Below are 22,735 nucleotides of genomic sequence, written 5' to 3' on the forward strand. Positions count from 1 at the left end.
TCTTAACTGTTATATGCTTTAAATGCTTCCTGTCTTTACTTGTTACTTGTCAATTATTATTCTAGTGTTAAAAATGTTAGATTGTCTCATGCTTCCATGATTGAATGTTACTTGCCTTAATTGACTTACATGCACCCTTTAACTGTCATCTACTTGACTTATCTTAGTGCTTAATATTAATTATATTGAATTATCAATTTGGCACGAGACTTCCGTCCTAGTTCTGCTCCATATTCGTTAATTGTAGAGATTCTTGTGATTTGAGTTGTTAAATTTCTTGCACATATTGATTTATTTATATTGATATGGTGGAATCGGGTTGCGCACCGCAACAGGTGAAATAAGGGTGGATTGATTTGGTAAAATAAGGGTGAATTTATATTGATATGGTGGGATCGGGTTGCGCGCTGCAACAAATGAAATAAGGATGGATTGATATGGTGAAATAAGGGTGATTATAATATTGATTATGACTATATGGTAGGATCGGGTTTGGTGCCGCAACATATATTTACTCATTATTATATATATATATATATATATACACACACACACTTCTTGTGTATATTTTGGAGTCGGTCCCAGCGGAGGTCAGTAGATTGCTCGGGTTGATTATTAGTGTGGAGACTTGAGGTACAGCTGCTCGGCGTTCGCATCCCTAAATTCCCTTCCTCGTATATCTTAACTGTGTATTTTTTTTTCTCTTTCAGACAGCTTTACTTTTATTCGGATCTTTATTGGTAGTATTCTAGTAGCTCGTGCACTTGTGACACCAAATTCGGGGCAGTATTAGATATTTCAGTTATTATGTTTTTCCGCCTTTTACTTCAGAATTTATTTCAGTTATTTTGATTTCTTTATTATTATTTAATTTGAACTGTTAAAATTGGATAAACTGTTCTAACGTTGGCTTGCCTGGCAAGTGAAATGTTAGGCTCTATCACGGTCCCAATAGTGAGATTTTTGTATCGTGACAAGTTAGTATTAGAGCACTAGCTTGCCTAGGTCTCACGAGTCACGAGCAAGCTTAGTAGAGTCTGGATGAAAAATGTCACTTCCTTATCACTCTGTGCGATTTTATTCTATAATTGATGATTGAACTCTTCTATTCTTGTTCTCTCGCAGATGACGAGAACACACACTACATCTACGACCGGACATGAGCCGGAGCCCCCTATGGCAGATATGACTAGGGGCAAAGGTCAAGGCCGAGGTCGCGCCAGAGGTCGAGGCAGAGGCAGAGCTCAGCCTAGAGCTCGAGCACCAGCACCAGCAGTGGAGCCTAGGTAGATTTTGACGAGGAGGTTCCAGCCCAGACTATACTTGTGGGACCAGTTCAGGTTCCGGAGGGGTTCATAGCCACTCTAGTGCTTCAGGACACTCTAGTCCGTTTGGTGGATTTTATTGAGAGTGTGGCCCAGATCGGTATCTTTTTGGTGGCACTAGCCGCCTCTCGGGATGGGGGAGGAGCACATACTCCCGCTACTCACACTCCGGAGTAGGTGGCTTCCCAGTTTCAGACTCCAGTAGCCCCGATAGTTGGGGTAATTTAGCCAGTTGTTGCGGCACAGGCCGATGATAGGCCCGCTTTGTCTTCTAAGGCTATGTTGAGGTTGGATAAGTTCGCCAAGATCTTTTCTTTTCATATTAGTGGCGCACCTTATGAGGACCCACAGGATTTTCTGGACCACTGCCACGAGGTGATGCAGAACATGGGTATAGTTGAGACCAATGAGGTCGATTTTGCCACGTTTTAGATGGTTGGTTCTTCCCATAGATGGTATAGGGATTATATGTTGACTAGACCAGCTGGGTCGCATGCACTTACCCGAGACCAGTTCTCACAGCTATTTCTGGAGAAGTTCATCCTTGTTACCCTAAGAGAGAAGTATCGCAGGCATATTGAGCGACTTCAGCCGGGTGGTATGATTGTTACCCAGTACGAGATTCGATTCGTGGATTTAGATCACCATGCCACTATCTTGCTTCCTATTGAGAAGAAATAAGTGAGGAGATTTATTGATGGGCTCACTTACACTCTCAGGCTTCAGATGGACAAGGATACATGGAGTGATATTTCCTTCCAGACAATCGTTGATATTTCCAGACGGATCGAGTTGGTTTGTGCTCAGGAAAGGGGGCCGGTGTCACATAAGAGGCCCCGTCATTCTGGTAGTTTTAGCGGTGCCTCATCTGGAGGAAGGGGTGCTTTTGGTAGAGGCTATCCTCCCAGGCCATTTCATTCAGTTCTTTAGGCATCTCACAGTACTTCTAAGGCTCGTGGTCCTTATGTTCCTTATTCTGGGCAGCCAACCTACAGTGCACTATCAGCTACTATCAGTGTGCCTCCGATTCAGATCTATCACCGTGGTTATCCACCTCGTTCGGGTCAGCTTCAATTCCAGCAGCCATAACAGCGGGATGGGTGTTTTGAGTATGGTGGTTTTGGGCACATCCGGAGGTCATGTCCGAGATTATTGGAGGTAAGCCACAACAGATTTCTCGTGCCATGGTTCTGGCACTGGTTGCTCTACCGCCCGCTCAGCCACCTAGGGGCAGGGGTCAAGTAGCCAAAGGTGGGGGTTAGGCCATTAGAGGTGGAGGTCAGGCTGTTAGAGGTGGAGGCCAACCAGCTAGAGTCCGTCCCAGAGATGTAGTTCAGAGTGGTGGGGCCCAACCCCAATGCTATGCTTTCCCAGCTAGGCCTGAGGCCGAGTCATCTGACGCCGTTATCACAGGTATTGTTCCCGCTTGCTATAGAGATGCTTCGGTTCTATTTGATCTGGGATCTACTTACTCCTATGTGTCATCCTATTTTGCTGCTTATCTGGTTGTTCCCCGTGATTCTTTGACTGCTCATGTGTATGTGTCCACACTTGTGGGAGATTCTATTGTTGTAGATCGTGTCTATCGCTTATGTGTGGTTACTATTGAGAGTTTTGAGACTAGTGTAGACCTTTTACTTCTTGATATGGTAGATTTTGATGTCATCCTGGGTATAGATTGGTTGTCACCTTTTCATGCTATATTGGATTGTCACACCAAGACGATGACCTTAGCTATGCCGGGGGTTGCCTTGATTAGAGTGGAGGGGGACTCCCGACCATTCTACCAGCAGAGTTATTTCTTATGTGAAGGCTCGACGTATGGTCGAGAAGGGTGTCTAGCTTACTTGGCCTATGTCCATGACTCTAGTGCGGAGGTTCCATCCATGGAATCAGTACCAGTTGTTTGTGAGTTTCCCGAGGTATTTCCTACAGACCTGCCAAGGATGCCACCCGACAGGGATATTGACTTCTGTATTAATTTGGTTCCGGGTACTCAACCTATTTCTATTCTGCCATACTGTATGTCCCCGCCGGAGTTGAAGGAGTTGAAGGAGCAGTTACAAGATTTTCTTGATAAGGGCTTCATTAGACCTAGTGTCTCGCCCTGGGGTGCGCCTGTATTATTCGTGAAGAAGAAGGATGGGTCAATGAGGATGTGTATAGATTATCGACAGTTGAACAAAGTCACTATCAAGAACAAGTATCCATTACCGAGGATTGGTGACTTATTTGATCAGCTTCAGGGTGAAAAGGTGTTTTCGAAGATTGATTTGAGGTCTGACTACCATTAGTTGAGGATTAGAGAATCTGGTGTCCCTAAGACAACTTTTCAAACTCGGTATGGGCACTATGAGTTCCTAATGATGTTATTTGGTTTGAATAATTCCCCAGCAGCATTTATAGATTTGATGAACAGGGTGTTCAAGCCCTACCTGGATTCTTTTGTGATTATATTCATTGATGATATCTTGATCTACTCCTGCAGTCGAGAGGACCATGAGCAGAATCTTCGGATTGTACTTCAGACTCTGAGAGATAGCAAGTTATATGTCAAGTTTTCAAAGTGTGAGTTTTGGTTAGACTAAGTTGCCCTTTTGGGACATGTTGTATCGGCAGAGGGCATAAAGGTGGATCCTAAGAAGATTGGGGCAGTTCAGAACTGGCCTAGACCTACTTCAGCTACAGAGATCCGGAGCTTCCTTGGTTTGGCGGGTTATTATCGCCGGTTCTGGAGGGGTTCTCATCTATAGCATCTCTATTGACCAGATTAACCTAGAAGGGTGACCCGTTCAGATGGTCGAATGAGTGTGAGTTGAGCTTTCATAAGCTCAAGACTACTTTGACTACGACGCCAGTGTTGGTGTTGCCCACCGATTCAGGATCTTACACGGTATATTGTGATGCATCTCGTATTGGGATCGGTACGGTATTGATGTAGGATGGCAGGGGGATTGCATACGTGTCGCGGCAGTCGAAGGTTCATGAGAAGAATTATCTTGTTCATGACTTGCAGTTGGCAACCATTATTCATGCGCTGAAGATTTGGAGGCACTATCTTTATGGTGTGTCGTGTGAGGTATTCATGGACCATTGAAGTCCTCAATATTTGTTCAAACAAAAAGATCTCAATTTGAGGCAGAGGAAGTGGTTGGAGCTATTGAAAAACTATGATATCACCATTTTATATCATCCCGGGAAGGCTAATGTGGTGGCCGACGCCTTGAGTAGAAAGGCTATGAGTATAGGCATCCTTGCGTACATTCCAGTTGGTGAGAGGTCGCTTGGTGTAGATGTTCAAGCTTGGGCCAATCAGTTTGTGAGGTTAGATGTTTCAGAGCCCAATCGTGTTTTAGCTTGCACAGTCGCTTGGTCTTCCTTGTATGAACGCATCAGAGAGCGTCAGTATGATGATCCTCATTTTCTTGTCCTTAAGGACACGGTGCAGCACGGTGGTGCCAAGCAGGTTACGGTTGTAGATGATGGGGTTTTGAGGATGTAGGGTCGTATTTGTGTGCCCAATGTGGATGGGCTTCGTGAGTTGATCCTTGTAGAGCACCATAGTTCCCGATATTCTATTCATCCGGGTGCCGCCAAGATGTATCAGGACTTGCGGAAACATTATTGGTAGAGGAGGATGAAGAAGGATATAGTTGCATATGTAGCTCGATGTCTAAATTGTCAGCAAGTTAAGTACAAGCATCATAGGCCTGGTGGTTTGCTTCAGAAGTTAGAGATTCCTGAGTGGAAGTGGGAGCGTATCACTATGGATTTCGTTGTTGGACTCCCATGGACTTAGAGGAAGTTTTACACGGTGTGAGTCATTGTGGACAGGCTGACCAAGTCGGCATATTTCATCCTAGTGGCATTTACCTATTCTTCAGAGCGGTTAACTGAGATCTAAATCCGCGAGATCGTCCGTCTTCATGGTGTGCCAGTGTCTATCATTTCTGATCGAGGTATGCAGTTCACTTCGCACTTTTGGAGGGTACTACAACGTGTGTTGGGCACGCATATTGAGTTGAGCATAGCATTTCATCCCCAGACAAACGGACAGTCCGAATGCACTAGATATTGGAGGACATGTTTCGCGCTTGTGTTATGGATTTCGGGGGTTCTTGGGACCAGTTCTTTCCACTTGCGGAGTTTGCCTACAACAACAGCAACCAGTCGAGCATTCAGATGGCTCCCTGTGAGGCATTATACGGGAGGCGGTTGTAACGACCTGGTTGGTCGTTTTGAGAGTTATAGCCCTGATCTCCTGTTTACTGCCTTCCCCATATCTTTTTCTGCTTATGTGACTTGTCGGGGGATTGTTGTTGTGGTTTCAGAGTGAATTGGAACACTTAGTCCCTAAACGGAAGCTTAAATCTTAGGATTTTTGACTGTAGTTGGAATTGTGTGAAGACGACTCCGGAATGGCGTTTCGTCAGTTCTGTTAGCTCCGTTGGGTAATTTTGGACTTAGGGGCGTGTCCAGATTGTGTTTTGTAGGTCTGTAGCCCATTTAGGCTTGAATTGGCGAAAGTAAAATTTTTGGAGATTTTGATCGGTAGTGGACTTTTTGCTATCGGGGTCGGATTCCGATTCCGGAATTTAGAGTATGTCTATAATGTCAATTATGACTTGTGTTCAAATTTTGAGGTCAATCGGACGTGATTTGATATGTTTCGGCATCGGTTGTAGAAGTTGAAGTTTCAAAGTTCATTAAGTGTGAATAGGAGGGTGATTCGTGTTTTTAGCATTATTTGATGTGATTTGAAGGCTCGAATAAGTTCGTGTGGTGTTTTAGGACTTGTAGGTATGTTTGGTTGAGGTCCCGAGGGCCTCGGATTGATTTCGGGTGGTTAATGGATCATTTTAAACTTAGGAAAGATTGCAGATTTCTGGTGTTCTTCAGCTCTTGTTTCCTTTTTTGCGTTAGCGAGGGGAGTCTCGCGTTCGCGACGATGAACTGGAGGCAGGCGAGATTTTGTGCTTCGCATTTGCAATGGAGGTCTCGCGTTCGCGAAGCACTGAGGTACTTGGTCTACGCATTCGCGATGGGGGTCCCGCGTTCGCGTAGAGGTATTGGCCAACTGGGTCCCCAAGCCCTTTTTGCCTACGCGTTCGCGACGTTGGTCCCGCGTTCGCGTAGGGTCAAGCTGAGTGGTCTTCGCGTTCGCGACAAGGGCATCACATTCGCGATGGAGGATTTTGGGCTGAAGTAAACTTGTGCTTCGCGAACGCGAGGCTATGGCCGCATTCGCGAAGAAGGAAATGCCTAGGCAGTATTAAAGTTTCCAAAAATAAGGGTTAGCCATTTTTATCAAAACTTGGGTTAGAGAGCTCGAATTTGGACGAGATTTTGAGGGATTTTTAGAGTCATCGATTGGGTAATGATTCTTCACTTGTTTTTGGTTTTATCCCACTAACCTATCACTAATTTCATCTTTTAATTTCGGATTTGGGTGGAAAATTTGGGGAAAATGGGAAGAAGTTCTTCAACTAAGATTTTGTTATCGGATTTGGATAATTTTGGTACGAGTGAACTCATGAGTGAATGGGTGTTCATATTTTGTGACTTTTACCGGATTCCGAGACATGGGCCCTGGGAGGCATTTTAGGGCGATTTTCTAAATGCTTGTTAAAGTCTTGATTTCATTAATTAAACTAGTCTATTATAGTTGTATTTATGGTATGAAATTGTTTTTGAAAAGATTTGGGCCATTCGGAGTCGGATAATCGAGGAAAGGGCATTCTTACTGATTGATTGAGCTTGGTTAGTGGCTTGCCTAACCTTGTGTGGGGGAAATACCCTTAGGATTTTGTACTGTTGTGATATGTGAGCGCCGTGTACGTGAGGTGACGAGTACGTACACGGGCTATTTGTTGTAAACTAGATTTATTTTACTCAGTAGTAACCTGTTTTCCCTTTAATTTGAGTTATTCCATTTAAATGAGTACTAGTCTGTTTTCATTCTTAATTGAGCTATTCCAATAGGTGTAGTTATCCTGTTTAGTCTAATATCGCATGTCTACGTGCTTTAACTGTTTATTTGAACTTTGTGAAGCATGCCTAGTTGATTTCCTGCTTTTCCTTGTTCTTTATCAGTATAACTATATAAATCTTGCTGTTAACTGTCGTATTTATCGGTTTGAGTTGTGTGTTTCCTTTTGAGACTATGAGGCGGTACCTCGGGAGTTCTCCCTGCATATTTACTTTTGAGATTACGAGGCAGTTCCTTGGGAGTTCTCCCTGCATATTTATTTTTGAGACTACGAGGCGGTTCCTCGGGAGTTCTCCCTGTATATTTGCTTTTGAGACTACGAGGCGGTACCTCGGGAGTTCTCCCTGCACATTTACTTTTGAGACTACGAGGCGGTACCTCGGGAGATCTCTTTGCTTCTTTACTTCGGGACTACGAGATGGTATCTCGGGAGATTTCTTTGCTTCTTTGCTTCTTTGCTTCTTTGCTTCTTTACTTCGGGACTACGAGACGGTATCTCGGGAGATCCCTTGTTGTTTACCCCTGTGTTGTACTGCTATTTTTGTTGTGTTTTCCTTTTGTTAAATTTTATTCTCTTAAAATACTGTTATATTCCCCTACTTTATTTATTATATACTAGTGAGCCTGACCTGACCTCGTCACTACTCGACCGAGGTTAGGCTTGGCATTTACTGGGTACCGTTGTGGTGTATTCATGCTACTCTTCTGCACATATTTTTGTGTGCAGATCGAGGTACTTATTATCAGCCCCGCTATTAGCTGAGACTGCTTACTGCTCTACGGAGACTTCAAGGTATAATTGTCGCGTCCGCAGACCTAGGAGCCCCCCTCTATTCTCCCCTATGTCAAACACTTCTTGTATTCCTTTTATTAGACTTTGGTGTATAGAGATGCTATTTTCCTTCTGTAGCTTGTGACTTACGATGTTTCGGGTTTTGGGAAGATTGTGTATTTATAGAGTATTGGTTATTGTACACGTCGAGCGGCATTGTTACTAGTTATTCAGTTATCCACTGGTGTTAATTGCCATGTTTTACTTTTGTTTTGTTATTTTTCGCAATTTGTTAGGCTTACCTAGTCGTAGAGACTAGGTGCCGTAATGACGTTATACGGAGGGAGTTTGGGTCGTGACAAGTTGGTATCAGAGCTCTAGGTTCATAGGTGTCTTGAGTCACAAGCCGATTTATTAGCGTCTCGCGGATCAGTACGAAGATGTCCGTACTTATCTTCGCGAGGCTATGGAACTGTTAGGAAAACAATTACACTCCTTGATTCCTTGTTGTGAGAAAATTGTTGACTTCAAAATTCTAAACTTCTGTATACTATTCTCTCACCAATGGTGAGGACACGTACAGGCGGATCTGATGACCAGGCACCCGCACCCCCTGCTAGAGCTGCGAGTGGTCGGGGCCGGGGTAGAGGCCGAGGACGTCCACGCAGTGCAGCCAGAGCACTCGCACGAGCTGCTATAGAGGAGCCCCTAGTAGCTCCAGCTGGAGGGCAGGCACATGAGGTACATGTTGTTGCACCAGCCCTCTAGGAGACTCTAGCTCAGTTTCTGAGCATGTTCAGCACCTTAGGTCAGACTGGATTGATTCCACTTGCTCCTGCCACATCTCAGGCCGGGGGAGGAGCACAGACTCCCTTCGCCGGTACTCTAGAGCAGCGGGTTCAGGTCGACCATGTTTCAGAAATTATACTGATGCAGCCAGTAGCTCCAGCTCAGCCCGAGGTTAGGGCAGTAGTTTCTGAGGTGGAGAAGCTTAGACTTGAAAGGTACAAGAAGTACCACCCTCTTACCTTTAGGGTATTGGCGTTAGAGGATGCCCAGGGTTTTCTGGAGGAGTGTCATTGTATTTTCCGTACTATGGGTGTAGCGGAGTCGAGTGGGGTTTCTTTTACTGCATTCCAGCTTAGAGGAGCAGCCTATCAGTGGTGGTATGAGTTGAGTAGTCCGGCTTAGGCAGCTTCACTTATATGGACTCAATTCTCGGTCATGTTTTTGAGGGAGCATGTCCCTCAGAGCCTCAGGGACGCATGGAATGGAAGCAGATCACTATAGATTTTGTTGTTGGGCTTCCGCGTACTCAGCAGAAGTTTGATGCAGTTTGGGTGATTGTGGATAGACTGGCCAAGTCAGCTCATTTCATTCCTTTGATGACTACCTATTTTTCTGAGCAGTTGGCTCGAATTTATATCTGCGAGATTGTCAGGCTTCATGGCGTACCGGTATCTATCATCTCTGACTGGGGTACGTAGTTTACATCACGGTTCTGGAGGGCTGTACAGTAGGAGTTGGGTACTCGGGTTGAGTTGAGCACAGAATTTCACCCTCAGGAGGATGGACAGTCCGAGCGAACTATTAAGATATTAGAGGATATGCTTCGTGCGTGTGTGATAGATTTTGGAGGTTCTTGGGATCAGTTCTTACCATTTTTGGAGTTTGCCTACAACAACAATTATCAGTCGAGCATCCAGATGGTACCGTATGAGGCTCTGTATGGTAGGCTGTGTCGGTCTCCAGTGGGTTGGTTCGATCTGGGCGAGACTAGATTATTGGGTACAAACTTGGTTTAGGATGCCCTAGATAAGGTGAAGGTGATTCAGGATCGACTTCGCACAACCCAGTCCAGACAGAAGAGTTATGCGGATCGGAAGGTTCGTGATGTTGCATTTTTGGTTGGAGAGCGGGTCTTGCTCCGGGTTTCGCCTATGAAGGGCATTATGAGGTTCGAGAAGAAGGGCAAGCTGAGCCCAAAGTTCATTGGTCCATTTGAGGTGTTGCGGCTAGTTGGAGAGGTTGCTTATGAGCTTGCCTTACCTCCCAGTCTAGCAGGAGTTCATCCGGTATTCCATGTTTCTATGCTCCGAAAGTATCATGGTGATCCGTCTCATGTGCTGGATTTCAGCTCAGTCCAGTTGGACAAGGATCTATCTTATGTTGAGGAGCTAGTGGCTATTTTGGACATGCAGGTTCGAAAGATGAGGTCAAAGAACATTTCTTCAGTGGAGGGGTCAGCCGGTCGAGGAGGCAACTTGGGAGACCGAGCATGATATGCTCAACCGTTATCCTCATCTTTTCACCGCTTCAGGTATGTCTCTATACTCATTCGAAGACGAACGATTATATTAAGAGGGGGAGGATGTAACGATCCGGTCGGTCGTTTTGAGAGTTATAGCCCCAATCCCCTGTTTACTGCCTCCCCCGTATCTTTTTCTGCTTATGTGACTTGCCGGGGGTTGTTGTTGTGGTTTTAGAGTGAATTGGGACACTTAGTCCCTAAACGGAAGCTTAAGTCTTAGAATTTTTGACTGTAGTTAGAACTATGTGAAGACAACTTAGGAATGGAGTTTTGTCGGTTCCGTTAGTTCCGTTGGGTGATTTTGGACTTAGGGGCATGTCTGGATTATATTTTGTAGGTTTGTAGCTGATTTAGGCTTGAATTGGCGAAAGTCAAATTTTTGAAGATTTTGATCGGTAGTGAACTTTTTAATATCAAGGTCGGATTCCGATTTCGGAAGTTGGAGTAGGTCCGTAATGTCAATTATGACTTGTGTGCAAATTTTGAGGTCAATCGGACGTGATTTGGTATATTTTGGCATCGGTTGTAGAAGTTGAAGTTTCAAAGTTCATTAAGTTTGAATGGGATGGTGATTCATGTTTTTAGCGTTGATATGATTTGAAGGTTCGACTATGTTCGTGTGGTGTTTTAGGACTTGTAGGTATATTTGGTTGAGGTCCCGGGGGCCTCGAGTTGATTTCGGGTGGTTAACTGATCATTTTGGACTTAGGAGAGATTGCAGATTTTTGGTGTTCTTCAGTTCTGGTTTCCTTCTTCGCGTTCGCGAGGGAAGTCTCGTGTTCGCGACGAGGAACTGGAGGCATACATATGTGCAGTTATTCTGTTTAGTCTAATATCGCATGTCTACGTGCTTTAACTACTTTTTTGAACTCTGTGGAGTATGCCTAGTTGATTTCCTGCTTTTCCTTGTTCTTTATCAGTATAACTATAGAAATCTTGCTGTTAACTGTCGTATTTATCGGTTTGAGATGTGTATTTCCTTTTGAGACTACGAGGCGGTACCTTGGGAGTTCTCCCTGCATATTTACTTTTGAGACTACGAGGCGGTTCCTCGGGAGTTCTCCTTGCATATTTGCTTTTGAGACTACGAGGCAGTACCTCGGGAGTTCTCCCTGCACATTTACTTTTGAGACTACGAGGCGGTACCTCGGGAGATCTCTTTGCTTCTTTACTTCGGGACTACAAGACGGTATCTCGAGAAATCCCCTGTTGTTTACCCCTGTGTTGTATTGCTATTTTTGTTGTGCTTTCCTTTTGTTAAATTCTAGTCTCTTATAATACTGTTATATTCCCCTGCTTTATTTATTATATACTAGTGGGCTGACCTGACCTCGTCACTACTCGACCGAGGTTAGGCTTGGCACTTACTGGGTACCGTTATGGTGTACTCATGCTACTCTTCTACACATGTTTTTGTGTGCAGATCCAGGTACTTTTTATCAGCCCCGCTATTAGTTAAGAGTGCTTGCTGCTGTACGGAGACTTCAAGGTACATCTGTCGCGTCCGCAGACCTAGGAGTCCCCCTCTATTCTCCCCTATGTCAAACACTTCCTGTATTCCTTTTATTAGACTTTGGTGTATAGAGATGCTATTTTCCTTCTGTAGCTTGTGACTTATGATGTTCCGGGGTTTGGGAAGATTGTGTATTTATAGAGTATTGGTTATTGTACATGTCGAGCGGCATTGTTAGTAGTTATTCAGTTATCCACTGTTGTTAGTTGCCAAGTTTTACTTTCGTTTTGTTATTTTCCGCAATTTGTTAGGCTTACCTAGTCATAAAGACTAGGTGCCATCACGACGTTATACGAAGGGAGTTTGGGTCGTGACAACGGTGTCGTTTTCCAGTTGGAAGGCTCGAGCCTGGGGAGGCTCGGTTGTTGAGTACAAATTTGGTACAGGATGCCTTGAATAAGGTTAAGATTATTCAAGATCGACTTTGCACCGCTCAGTCTAGGTAGAAGAGTTATGCCGACCGTAGAATTCATGATATTGCATTCATGGTCGGAGAGAGGGTGTTGCTCCGATTTTCACCCATGAAGGGTGTGATGAGGTTCGAAAAGAAGGGCAAGTTGAGCCCTAGGCATATCAGACCCTTCGAGATTCTTTGGAGAGTGGGAGAGGTGGCCTATAAGCTCGTATTGCCACCCAGTGTATCAGCAGTCCATCCGGTGTTTCATGTGTCCATACTCCGGATGTATCATGGTGATCCGTCCCATGTGTTAGATTTCCCCTCAGTCCAATTGGACAAGGATTTGACTTATGAGGAGGAGCTGGTGGCTATTCTAGCCCGGCAGGTCCGACAGTTGAGGTCTAAAAGTTATCCTTCAGTTTGAGTGTAGTGGAGAGGTCAGTTGATCGAGGCAACCACTTGGGACTCCGAGTCGGATATGCGAAGTAGATATCCACACCTTTTCACCAATCCAGGTACTTTTCTATGTCCGTTCGAGGAAAAACGTTTATTTTAGAGGTGGAGAATGTGATGACCCGATAGGTCATTTATAGTTTTAACCTTCATTTCTGTATTTTAAAACCTCGATCAGCTCCGTTAATCCTTTCTTGATTTGTGTGCGCAGTCTGTATCTTTTTTCGAAAGGGTTTTATGTGAAAATTTGACTAAAATGTGAAATCGTGCTTTAAAACTCATTTGAGTTGACTTCGGTTAATGTTTTGAGCAAACGGACCCGTATAAGTATTTCGACGGTCCTAGTGGATCCGTATCGTGATTTGGGACTTGGGCGTATGCCCGGAATCGAATTCGAAAGTCCCTAACTCGAATTATCGCAATTTATTGAAAACTAGAAGCTTAAAAGTTTAAAGAATTAATAAGTTTGACCGTAGTTTGACTTTGTTGCTGCCGGGTCCAAATTTTAGTTTCGGAACTTGGTATAGGTTTATTAATATATTTATGACTTGTATGAAAAATTTGGTGCAAAACGGAGTTGATTTGAAATAATTCGGACGTACGTTTGAAAAATTAAAAGTTCTTAAGTTTCATTGAAAATTTCATTCGTTTTGGTGTCTGATTCTTAGTTCTAGGTGTCATTTTGGTGTTTTGATTGCGCGAGTATTTTTGGACTTGTGTGAATGTTTGATGTGGTTCCCGAGTGGCTCGGATGTGTTTCGGATGGGCAACGAATGTTTTTGAACATAAGAAAATTTCTGGTTTTGGCTTGTGTTGTCATATGGTGTTTTCTTCTTCGCGATCGCGAAGATACTCCCGTGATCGCGAAGTGTAATATGGGCTGGAGGAGTTTTTCTTCATCGCGAACGCGATGGAATGTACGCTAACGCGAAGCCTTGGGGGTTGCCCTTCGCGAACGCGTGCAGGCTTTTGCGAACGCGTACGGTTGAGGACCTGGGGAGGGGGGATCAGTGATTTGCTCTACGCGAACGCGAGCACTGGCTCGCGAACACGAAGGCCTGGGGGAGCAACCTTCGCGAACGTGTGAGTGAACTTGCGAACACGTAGGCCATTTGGGCCGCTGTGTATCGCAAACGCAGCAGACCCTTCGCGAACGCAAAGAAGGCCTGACGCCCAGACCTTAAATATTTCCAAACACGGGATTTCACCCATTTTTCACTACCTTTTCATTAGAGCTCGGCCTAAAGGCAATTTGGAAGAGAAAATTCATCATCCTTTTATAGGTTAGTATACTTTAACTTATTTTCTTCCATTTCTATCATCACCCATTAATTTCTAGCCTTAATCTTTGTTCTTTCATGGTAGAAAATTAGGGATTTGGGAAGAATTGGTTTTTTTTTTTTTTTTTTTGTAAATTTTGGATTTAGACCTCAAATTCGGGTCGGATTTCGAAACTAATTACATAATCGGGCTCAGGGTGAATGGGTTAATGGGTTTTGGTTCAAATCTCGAGTTTTGACCAAGCGGATCCGAAGCTGACTTTTGTTGACTTTTGGGGAAAAGTGTAAATATCTTAATTTTATGTATTTTAATTTAATTCCCTAGCATTATTTGATGTTATTGAGTCGAATTTGGTTAGATTCGATTGGTTTGGAGGCGAATTTTAGAGGAAAAGCCCCGATAGAGCTTTGATTTGCTTGCGGAGCGAGGTAAGTGTTGGGTTTAACCTTGATTTGAGGGAATTAGGAACCCTTGAGCTATGTGCTATGTGAAATTCATGTATAGCGGCGTATATGCGAGGTGACAAGTGTATATACGCTGCCAAAATACTTGTTTCCCTGCTTTCCGTATTTCATTAATTATTTCATTCCATGTCTTAACTGTTACATGGTTTAATGCTTCCCTCCCTTTATTGTTACTTGTCAATTATTATTCTAGTGTTAAAAATGATAGATTCTCCCATGCTCCCATGATTGACTATTACTTTACTTAATTGATGTACTTGCACCTTTTAATTTTCATTTACTTGACTTGTCTTAGTGCTTAATATTAATTATAGTGAATTTACAATTTCGCACGAGACTTCCTTCCTGGTTCTGCTCCATATTCGTTAATCGTAGAGATTCTTGTGATTTGAGTTGTTAAATTGCTTGCACACAAGGATTTATTTATATTGATATGGTGTGATCGAGTTGCGCGCCGCAACATGTGGAATAAGGGTGGATTGATTTGGTGAAATAAGGGTGAATTTATATTGATATGGTGGGATCGGATTGAGCACCGCAACAGGTAAAATAAGGGTGGATTGATATGATGAAATAAAAGTGATTACGATATTGATTTTTACTATATGGTGGGATCGGACTACGCGTCGCAACATATATTTACTCATTATTATTGATATACTATATGAGTTAACTATTTTGATTCTAATGCAGCTTTACTTTACATTGCAACTAAGAAACAAGAATATTTCATGAGATGTACAGTTAAAATTGTGCTATGCGAAAAGAACAAAGACAAGATTAGACATAAAAACCCCACGATGGCAAATATGTACATCGGCTGATATCTCCAAATTGTGAAAAAGTCACCTTCGATCTTATGGTATCTTGAAAAATCACTCAACATGGGTGTGTTAGCCATGAACTTAATTAAAGAAAATATCGCCTTCAATCACCTCTTGTGCAATTGTATGTAGCCAAGGCAATATGTTTCACTCTATAAACTTCCAGAGTCCACTTTTTCCCCTTCTACGTTTATACCTGCTGAAATTAACTCCCTTCTCTTTCTGCTGATGCGGCTTGTGGGTAGGAAAGTGCTAACATTTTCTGTTTCACCATGTATAACTACAACTTATGCCTGCACCCTTGACTCGACATGTATGTATTGCAAACTGACATGATCTTTATGATATATCTCCTCTCTCTACAACTTTCAAACTCAAGAGTCAAGAAGAAACATAATGAAAATACTGGCTTCAATTAGAGCCTTGAACAAGTTCTACAAAGGTAATTGTGAACCTGACAATTTTGAAAGATTGAAACTTCAAGAGAAGGGGATTATGTAGGATATGTTATATTTACAGGAAACTTTTGTCCTAAAAAATGATTCAAAATTACTTAGCAGAAAGATATACTCTTTACATCAAAGCAATATACAAAAGTAGAATTTAGTATAAATTTCAAAACAATATAAAGTGACGAAACACTTATGGAATAAGAAAAATGTGACATTATAAACAGATTGCTTTACGCTGGAGCATCAATACCTTTTTATGTTAAGAAAGCTAAATATGTGAAGCAAGAAATTTTGATCCATTCTTATATATACCAAACATCATTAGGTAAACATAAAATTATCAAAAGGACTAAGCCTCACAAAGAGCCTTTTTGATCAAAGAAAGACATGTTTGCAGATATAAATATACATTCTTTTAGCACAAACAAAATACCACATTGCAATAGGTACTCTAATAGTTGGAGTAAAAGTGGACTATATATATATATATATATATATATATATATATATATATATATATATATATATAGTACACATATGAGATGGTTTTATCCTGTGTACTGAGTTGATGCCGTATTATTGCTTTGAAAATTCATTTACTGACTGAGAAAAGAAAGATCCGTATGTTCCTTTGACATTATTAATCTTCTCTTTCCAAAATACTATTTTTCCTGTTCCATTCATTCATTTAATTTCTTTGTACTTGCTTAAGTTTTTGGACCAAAAAGATAGTAATCATGCGAGAAGAAGGTAGATGAGAAGAGAATAAGATAGTTGAAGAAGGATTGAAGAAGCTTGATACCCATACTCCACCTTATAATGGTAATAGATACTGAGTTTGGGTCGTTTTCTTCCTTTCTGTCTTTTTATTTTTCCAATGGCCCATTAGAGGCTCCTCTTCCTTTTCGTTTAATCTCCTTGGAATTTTTAAATATCTTAATTTATCAATTTTCTTGAAATAGTGATATGAATAAATTGGTTGAAAAAATAAAGAATAGAATTCAAGAAGCAAAAGAGCTTTATGTAATAGCTTGCAATTGATCTTTCACCTTCTTTCCAGGCTTCTAGCTCAGAATTGGATGACATTCGATTCAAAACTATAAATGCAGAACTGAACTTTAAAATCAAGGAGAAAGAAGAAAATGAGATAAAATAGTAAGACTCACCAATCAGAAGTGGTAGAACACCATAAATCTCTAAGCGAGGGTAGCGGCAAAGAACTGCAACAATAACCCAGTCCCAGGAGCAACTATATTGCCATAGAGGGAAAAGCGTGTATTAAAGGATAAAAAAATGTGTATCTCCATAGCGTCCTACTCTAACTGGAGGGGGGAAAAAGGAGCACAGAGATGCTAAAACCCAGGCAAAGTGGAAGACGATGAATGGAAAAGCTCTAGAAGATTTTAGAGCCACAAAGAAAGCAAAATAGAGGAGGGGTACGTGGCAATTCTGCTTAGGGTAAAAGACGGAACCCCGTAAAAGACACCGCATACTAACTAAAGTAAAGATTAGAAAAGTTCAATATGCCCTTAGTCGACCATCTTAGCTTTTCTATGTATACCTATCTTCGTAGCAAACAAAGATTCTAATCTTCAACTAAGATTGTTCGCTATTAACCACATGATCTAACTGAAAAAGAAATGGAGAAGCAACTCACTAAATATTTGTGAAGCATGTTCCCCGGAAAGGGAGCAATGTTGTGTTAAGTTCACCACCAACAGATGTCACACACATGCCTAAAATGCAACACAAACCAACATAACCGGAAGCACATATTAATATTCTATCTTCTGAGAATTAAGCTCTTGGGTTCCTATATCTTTTTTCATAATTGAAAGCCACTATATCAGTGTAATTCTTCCGTGGAACAATGATCAATGATCTAATTATATTAATAAACCGTGTACTTCTAAATGAGTTTGGAGAAATATTAAGAAAGTAGTAGGAGGGTCTTCATCTTCACTATAAAGATGATCCACCAGAATTTAGTAAAAAGGAACTTCTTTTTACAACAATCCAGTAAAAAGAAAATTGGAATAGAAATCCAATAAGCTTCTGGATGTTTTTTTATCACTAAAGCAGAAGAAACAGAAAAAGGGAGCAATGCACAAGCATTCCCTGAACAGACGGCGAAAGGCAAAGAAAAAAGGTAATTTGCATTATTGTAAAATTCCATCTAAGCACAATCAACTCGTGTTAATTTATCCGTAAGAATTGATCTGAAATATAGAATCAATACTATTCCAAATTCCTCGAATTAGAGCACTATGCCAAATATATGATTATAATATTGAGAAATTTCAAGTAAAACAACCTCAAAGACATTCAAGAAGCAGGTATACTAAAATAAAGAATCCTCTAAAAAGAATATTACCTCTGTACATATCATAAAATATGTTCCTAGAGGTTGAACATTTAAAGAGCAGCAAATACATGAAAAAAGAGCACCATTGTTGTCGGCGAAGAACTCCAAGTTATGCTCTAAGCTCTTCTACTCACGCCTAACTCTCCAACAAAAAAGGTCAAATCAGACAGGAAAATAAATTCCTCGTACAGATTAACTGGAAAAAAAGAACAAGATTTGGACAAAAATTAAAAGAGGAGGTGACGTGAAAATTACAATACCCAGTTGAGAAGATGAAGAGAACTGGAAAGGGCATTATCTGAGAAGTCTGGAGAACTTGAACAAACAAGGAAATAAAAGAAGGTGAAGCAATTGATCTTCCTACAGGTTTGAAAGAAAATCATACTTCCTCAGTTTTAATTCCGTTTTAATAATTTGTGGTCCCGAACAAGTAAAAAAGGGGCTAAAGTATTTGTGTGGTTATAAAAGCTTCTCATTAGGGTAGAATTATAAGTTTAAGCTAAATTGTTTCTAAATTACTTTTAAATTTAAAAATAAATTATTCTTTTTAAATCGAACCAAAAAAAAAATAAGTTCACAGCGGACAGAGAATGGAGGGAGTACAGCAATTGGAATAGGGACGGAAGAAGGGAGGTGAAAGAGTTATGTTTTTTCTAGAATTGTGTCGAGTGATACTTGGAAAAAGCAACCTGGACCATTATACCCTTTATTTTATTGTTATTAAATGATAATTATACCCTTGACCAACTTGGCTCTTCAATATAGATTATATATTGTGGGCGTTTGGACATAAGAATTGTAAAATTTTAAAATGGTTGAAATTTCTTTTCTAAGTGAACTTTAGTTCAGAATTTATTTTATTTATTTTGGTTTTTTTATTATTATTTAATTTAAACTGTTAAAAATAAATAAATTATTTTAACGTTGATTTGCCTAACTAGTGAAATGTTAGGCATCATTCCGATTCTGAGATTTGGGATTTCCGGATGGTGACAAGGCAAAACGTGAAAATCAAGTTGGAAAAGTTGAAAAGTTGTAAAGCATGTAGCAGCGTCGGGCTTAAGGTGCAAAATGATCGATTTTTAATTTATGTGACACTATTGTTTTGCTAGTTTGTCCCCAAAAAATGATCCAGTCTAAATTAATAAATAGTTTTAACTTAACTTTTATTTTATTAATAATAAATTTTTTTATAGTTATACAAATATTATGATATATTAACACAAGTTTCAAAAATTTTATAAACACACAAATGCTATGACATATTTTAACACTATACTATTTCTTAAATTCTGTATCTACTCAAATAGTTTCGAATAAATTAAAATAGAGCAAATACTTTTTATCACTTTTCTCATAATGGGAATTTTTTTTTATCCACAAATATTATGATATATTATCACAAGTTTCAAAACTTTCATAAACGCATTAATACTCCAATAGTCTTTTCTAAACTTATTTCATATAAATTAAAATGGCAGGAGTACTTTTTTTTACTTTACTATATTGACATATTTAATATCCCTTCTTTCTTTTCTGTTCTTTCGTCCTTTTTAAAGATAAAGAAGTGCACTTTTCAATTTACCGGTATATCTTCATAGGGAAAACGAACAAGAAGAAAAATAGTATTTGACCTGTTAAAATTAACCACTTTTTGATTCCTTTCTAGTCGACGAGATTCGCCACTTCAAAATTCTCCAAAAACCTCAGAGTTCTGATTTCTTGTTTCCGGCGACTGCTCCGCCGCCTGCTCTCTTTTCCCGGTAATGCTCCCGCCGTAAAATTCTCCTCTCATTTACTGCTAAATTCATTATTATGTCTTTATATGTTTTTTAGATCATAAACAGTTCAGTAAACATTGAGGAAGCTTACGATCAGTTTAATTTCTTTAACCTTTTTCAGTAGAAGTTGGAACTGCGACATTTTCAGTAGAAGCTAATGTACCAGTTGGTTCAGTTAATATTGTTGATCAGTTAATTTTTTTTTTTTTTTTTTTTTTTTTGCAGTTGAAACTACAGTTTTTTTTACGATGGTGGTGTCGGACTAGCTTGCGCGGACCTCGACTATTTCACCGGATATGTGCTCCTCATGCCACCACAGGTACCGGATAACTCTATCCACCAAAACCTAGGGTGGGAAGAAATTACATAGTATTTTTCGTTTCCACTTGGATTTGAACCTGAGACCTCGTGGTTCTTCTCTCTCTTCATTGACTACTTGGCCACAGCCTTGGATGCGAAACTGCAGCTTTTTTGTAACAATCTATGAGTAGCTACACAACTCATTCCATCTGTCCATCATGTAACAATTAAGCAAACTCAACAAAATTCAAACAGAAATACCTGCCATAACCGCCGCAATCACATAGTGAGCTGCTACTCTACAAACCCGATGGTAGAAAGTAAACCATATAACTATAACTCTTCCGGGTGATACACCCATATGATGCCTTGATTTGTATAAGCAAATCTGACCCGCCGTGAATACACATCATTTACGGTCCTACCAGTAGACACCTAAACTGATTCCACATTGTTCTGACGTAGTAATAAGCCTTCCACAAGCCAACAAAGACCCATTCTAACTCTCACTTATAAACACACAACTGCGAACATATATATGCAAACCCGTTTCAACCCAGTCACCAACTACACCACTTGTGATCAGCTAGATCAGCTAAAACCTCGGGAAACCTAATGCATTGAATATACGAATCCTTAAATCTCTATAGTTTTTACTTAACTTGTCCATTATCCCGATACACAAGAATAATGCCAACAACCTCTTAAACCATACTCCTCAAATCAAGATCTCCGAGAAGGATATATTACTACACCTAAGCAGATCATAACATACCAAATACTATAATCCACAAGCTCGAACAAGCACAAATCTTCTCAAGTCACCCACCGAAGATGCCTACAACCAACTTTCTGACTATTGACCATTACAAAAGTAATAGTCTCACCTCTAGAAATCCAATCTCTAAACTCCAAAAGTTCAAGATTCCTCATCCTAATGAACATGCCTACTCAAACACAACTCTGAAGTCACGCCTGCCAGCATCTCCAAAACCCCCATCTCCACAGATCCTTCCATGCCAGGCAGCTAAAATCTGAACCTCAATGACTAACCATCACATAATTGCTGTAATGCTTAGTCGAATTATCCATAGACCCCATGTGTAAGCATCCTCTACAACACATTCCCTTTCTTGGTGATACTGAAATCTGTACTACTATGCCCCTTAAGCAACTCAAATCATCTGCGCTAACTCAGAGTTGTTTAATTTTAATCCCTTTTTTTTGTATCATGTTTATGGTTTTTAATGAGCTAATGTAGCAGCTGGTTCAGTTAATATTGTTGATCAGTTAACTTTTTCTTTTTTTTTGTAGTTGGAACTGCAACTTTTTTTCTTGCGCGGACCACGACTATTCCACTGGATATCTGCTCCTCCCACCACCATAGGTACGGATAACGTTGCCCATTAAGGCTTAGGATGTGAAGAAATCACCTAGTGTTTTTTGTTTCCGCTTGGATTTGAACATGACACCTCATGATTCTTCTCTCTCTTCATTGATCACTAAGTTTGTTAGTGATTAGTGTCGAATGCTACAATTTTATATTCTTCCATTTTATATGTATGCATAAAAGCTGATAAGGTAGTCCTTATGTGTGTGTTCGAGCCTTTTTGAAGATTCTCTAGATAATTTAATTTAAATACAGTAAAATGTTCTACAATTTGTTTTAATTGTTTATTTATTCATTTTGCCTATGACTACATTGATAGGTTTTCACAAGCTAGTGGTATAGTTGGTTCAGTTAAAGAAGTGACTCCGTCCGTCGGATGAGAAGTGAGAGATGAAGAAAGTCAAGAGAAAGCTTGGGAAGTATGAGCTTGGCAGAACTATCGGCGAAGGTGCTTTTTCCAAAGTTAAGTCCGCGCAGAACACCGAGACTGGCGAGAATGTTGCCATCAAAGTCTTGGCGAAAAGCACCATTCTCAAGAACAAAATGGTCGAGCAGGTATTGCTATATACTTTCTTTCCTTATATTAGGTCTAAGTTTGAGTTTATTGCCTTTAAAGATCAGAATTTGAGAAAGCAAAGTTTTTTCAGAATTGACAAATTAATCTTTTCAAAGCCAAGTTTAGATTCATGAATCTACTTTGTCAATCTTGAGTTAACTGCTTGATGATGTGATATATATATGCTCCTACTTGTGTGATAATGTGGAGCAGTAGTGATGATTTAGTCCACAACTATACTACTAAGTTGACACTTAACATTATAGAAGTAGTACAAGCTTCATTGCCGTGATGTGGGAATGTGCTTAGCATCCTTACTAACTCCACTTGCTGAGCTTTATTTATGTTTGTGGGTAGTATCCATCTATCTTGAATAATAGTGGTCAAACGGCAGTAACCCTGTCTCCCAGGAAGTGGATGGATCCTAAGTCTGTGCTTTAAATGTTTGACTAACTTGAGGTACTTAAGAAGTAAATCATTTGCTGTATCATTTTCTTTTTGACTATCTATGTTTCGTTAAAGATGATTATCTGGCTATGAGGACTTAAGATCTTGGAGTTTT

General features: G+C 40.6%; 1 protein-coding gene and 1 long non-coding RNA gene across 6 annotated transcripts in view; one reads left to right on the forward strand and one right to left on the reverse strand.

The window, feature by feature from the left end:
• Positions 1–15,285: 15,285 nt before the first annotated feature.
• On the reverse strand, positions 15,286–18,515 carry LOC104116167 (uncharacterized). 2 transcript variants are annotated; one of them, XR_011412254.1, is made up of 3 exons: positions 18,407–18,515; positions 18,156–18,282; positions 15,286–15,783 (listed from the first exon to the last, which is right to left on the reverse strand). It is a non-coding gene; the product is annotated as an uncharacterized lncRNA (long non-coding RNA). The 2 variants fall into 2 exon arrangements; XR_004512083.2 differs by lacking the exon at positions 15,286–15,783 and having other exon boundaries at positions 16,786–18,282.
• A 1,174-nt stretch (positions 18,516–19,689) lies between these two features.
• The window catches only part of LOC104116166 (CBL-interacting serine/threonine-protein kinase 24-like), a 46,376-nt gene continuing 43,330 nt past the window's right edge, over positions 19,690–22,735 (forward strand). Inside the window, exons 1-4 of one of the 4 annotated variants that reach the window (XM_070187853.1) lie at positions 19,690–19,909; positions 20,153–20,246; positions 21,542–21,614; positions 21,937–22,172. In XM_070187853.1, the coding sequence (XP_070043954.1) occupies positions 22,008–22,172 (165 nt within the window). In that variant the 5' untranslated portion in view covers positions 19,690–19,909; positions 20,153–20,246; positions 21,542–21,614; positions 21,937–22,007. Of the gene's footprint in view, positions 19,910–20,152; positions 20,247–21,541; positions 21,615–21,936; positions 22,173–22,530; positions 22,633–22,735 lie in introns of those variants that run through there. The other 3 variants (XM_009626966.4, XM_070187854.1, XM_009626967.4) reach the window with 3 other exon arrangements.

This window comes from Nicotiana tomentosiformis, chromosome 11 (assembly GCF_000390325.3).
Source record: "Nicotiana tomentosiformis chromosome 11, ASM39032v3, whole genome shotgun sequence".
NCBI classification, from domain to species: Eukaryota; Viridiplantae; Streptophyta; class Magnoliopsida; order Solanales; family Solanaceae; genus Nicotiana; species Nicotiana tomentosiformis.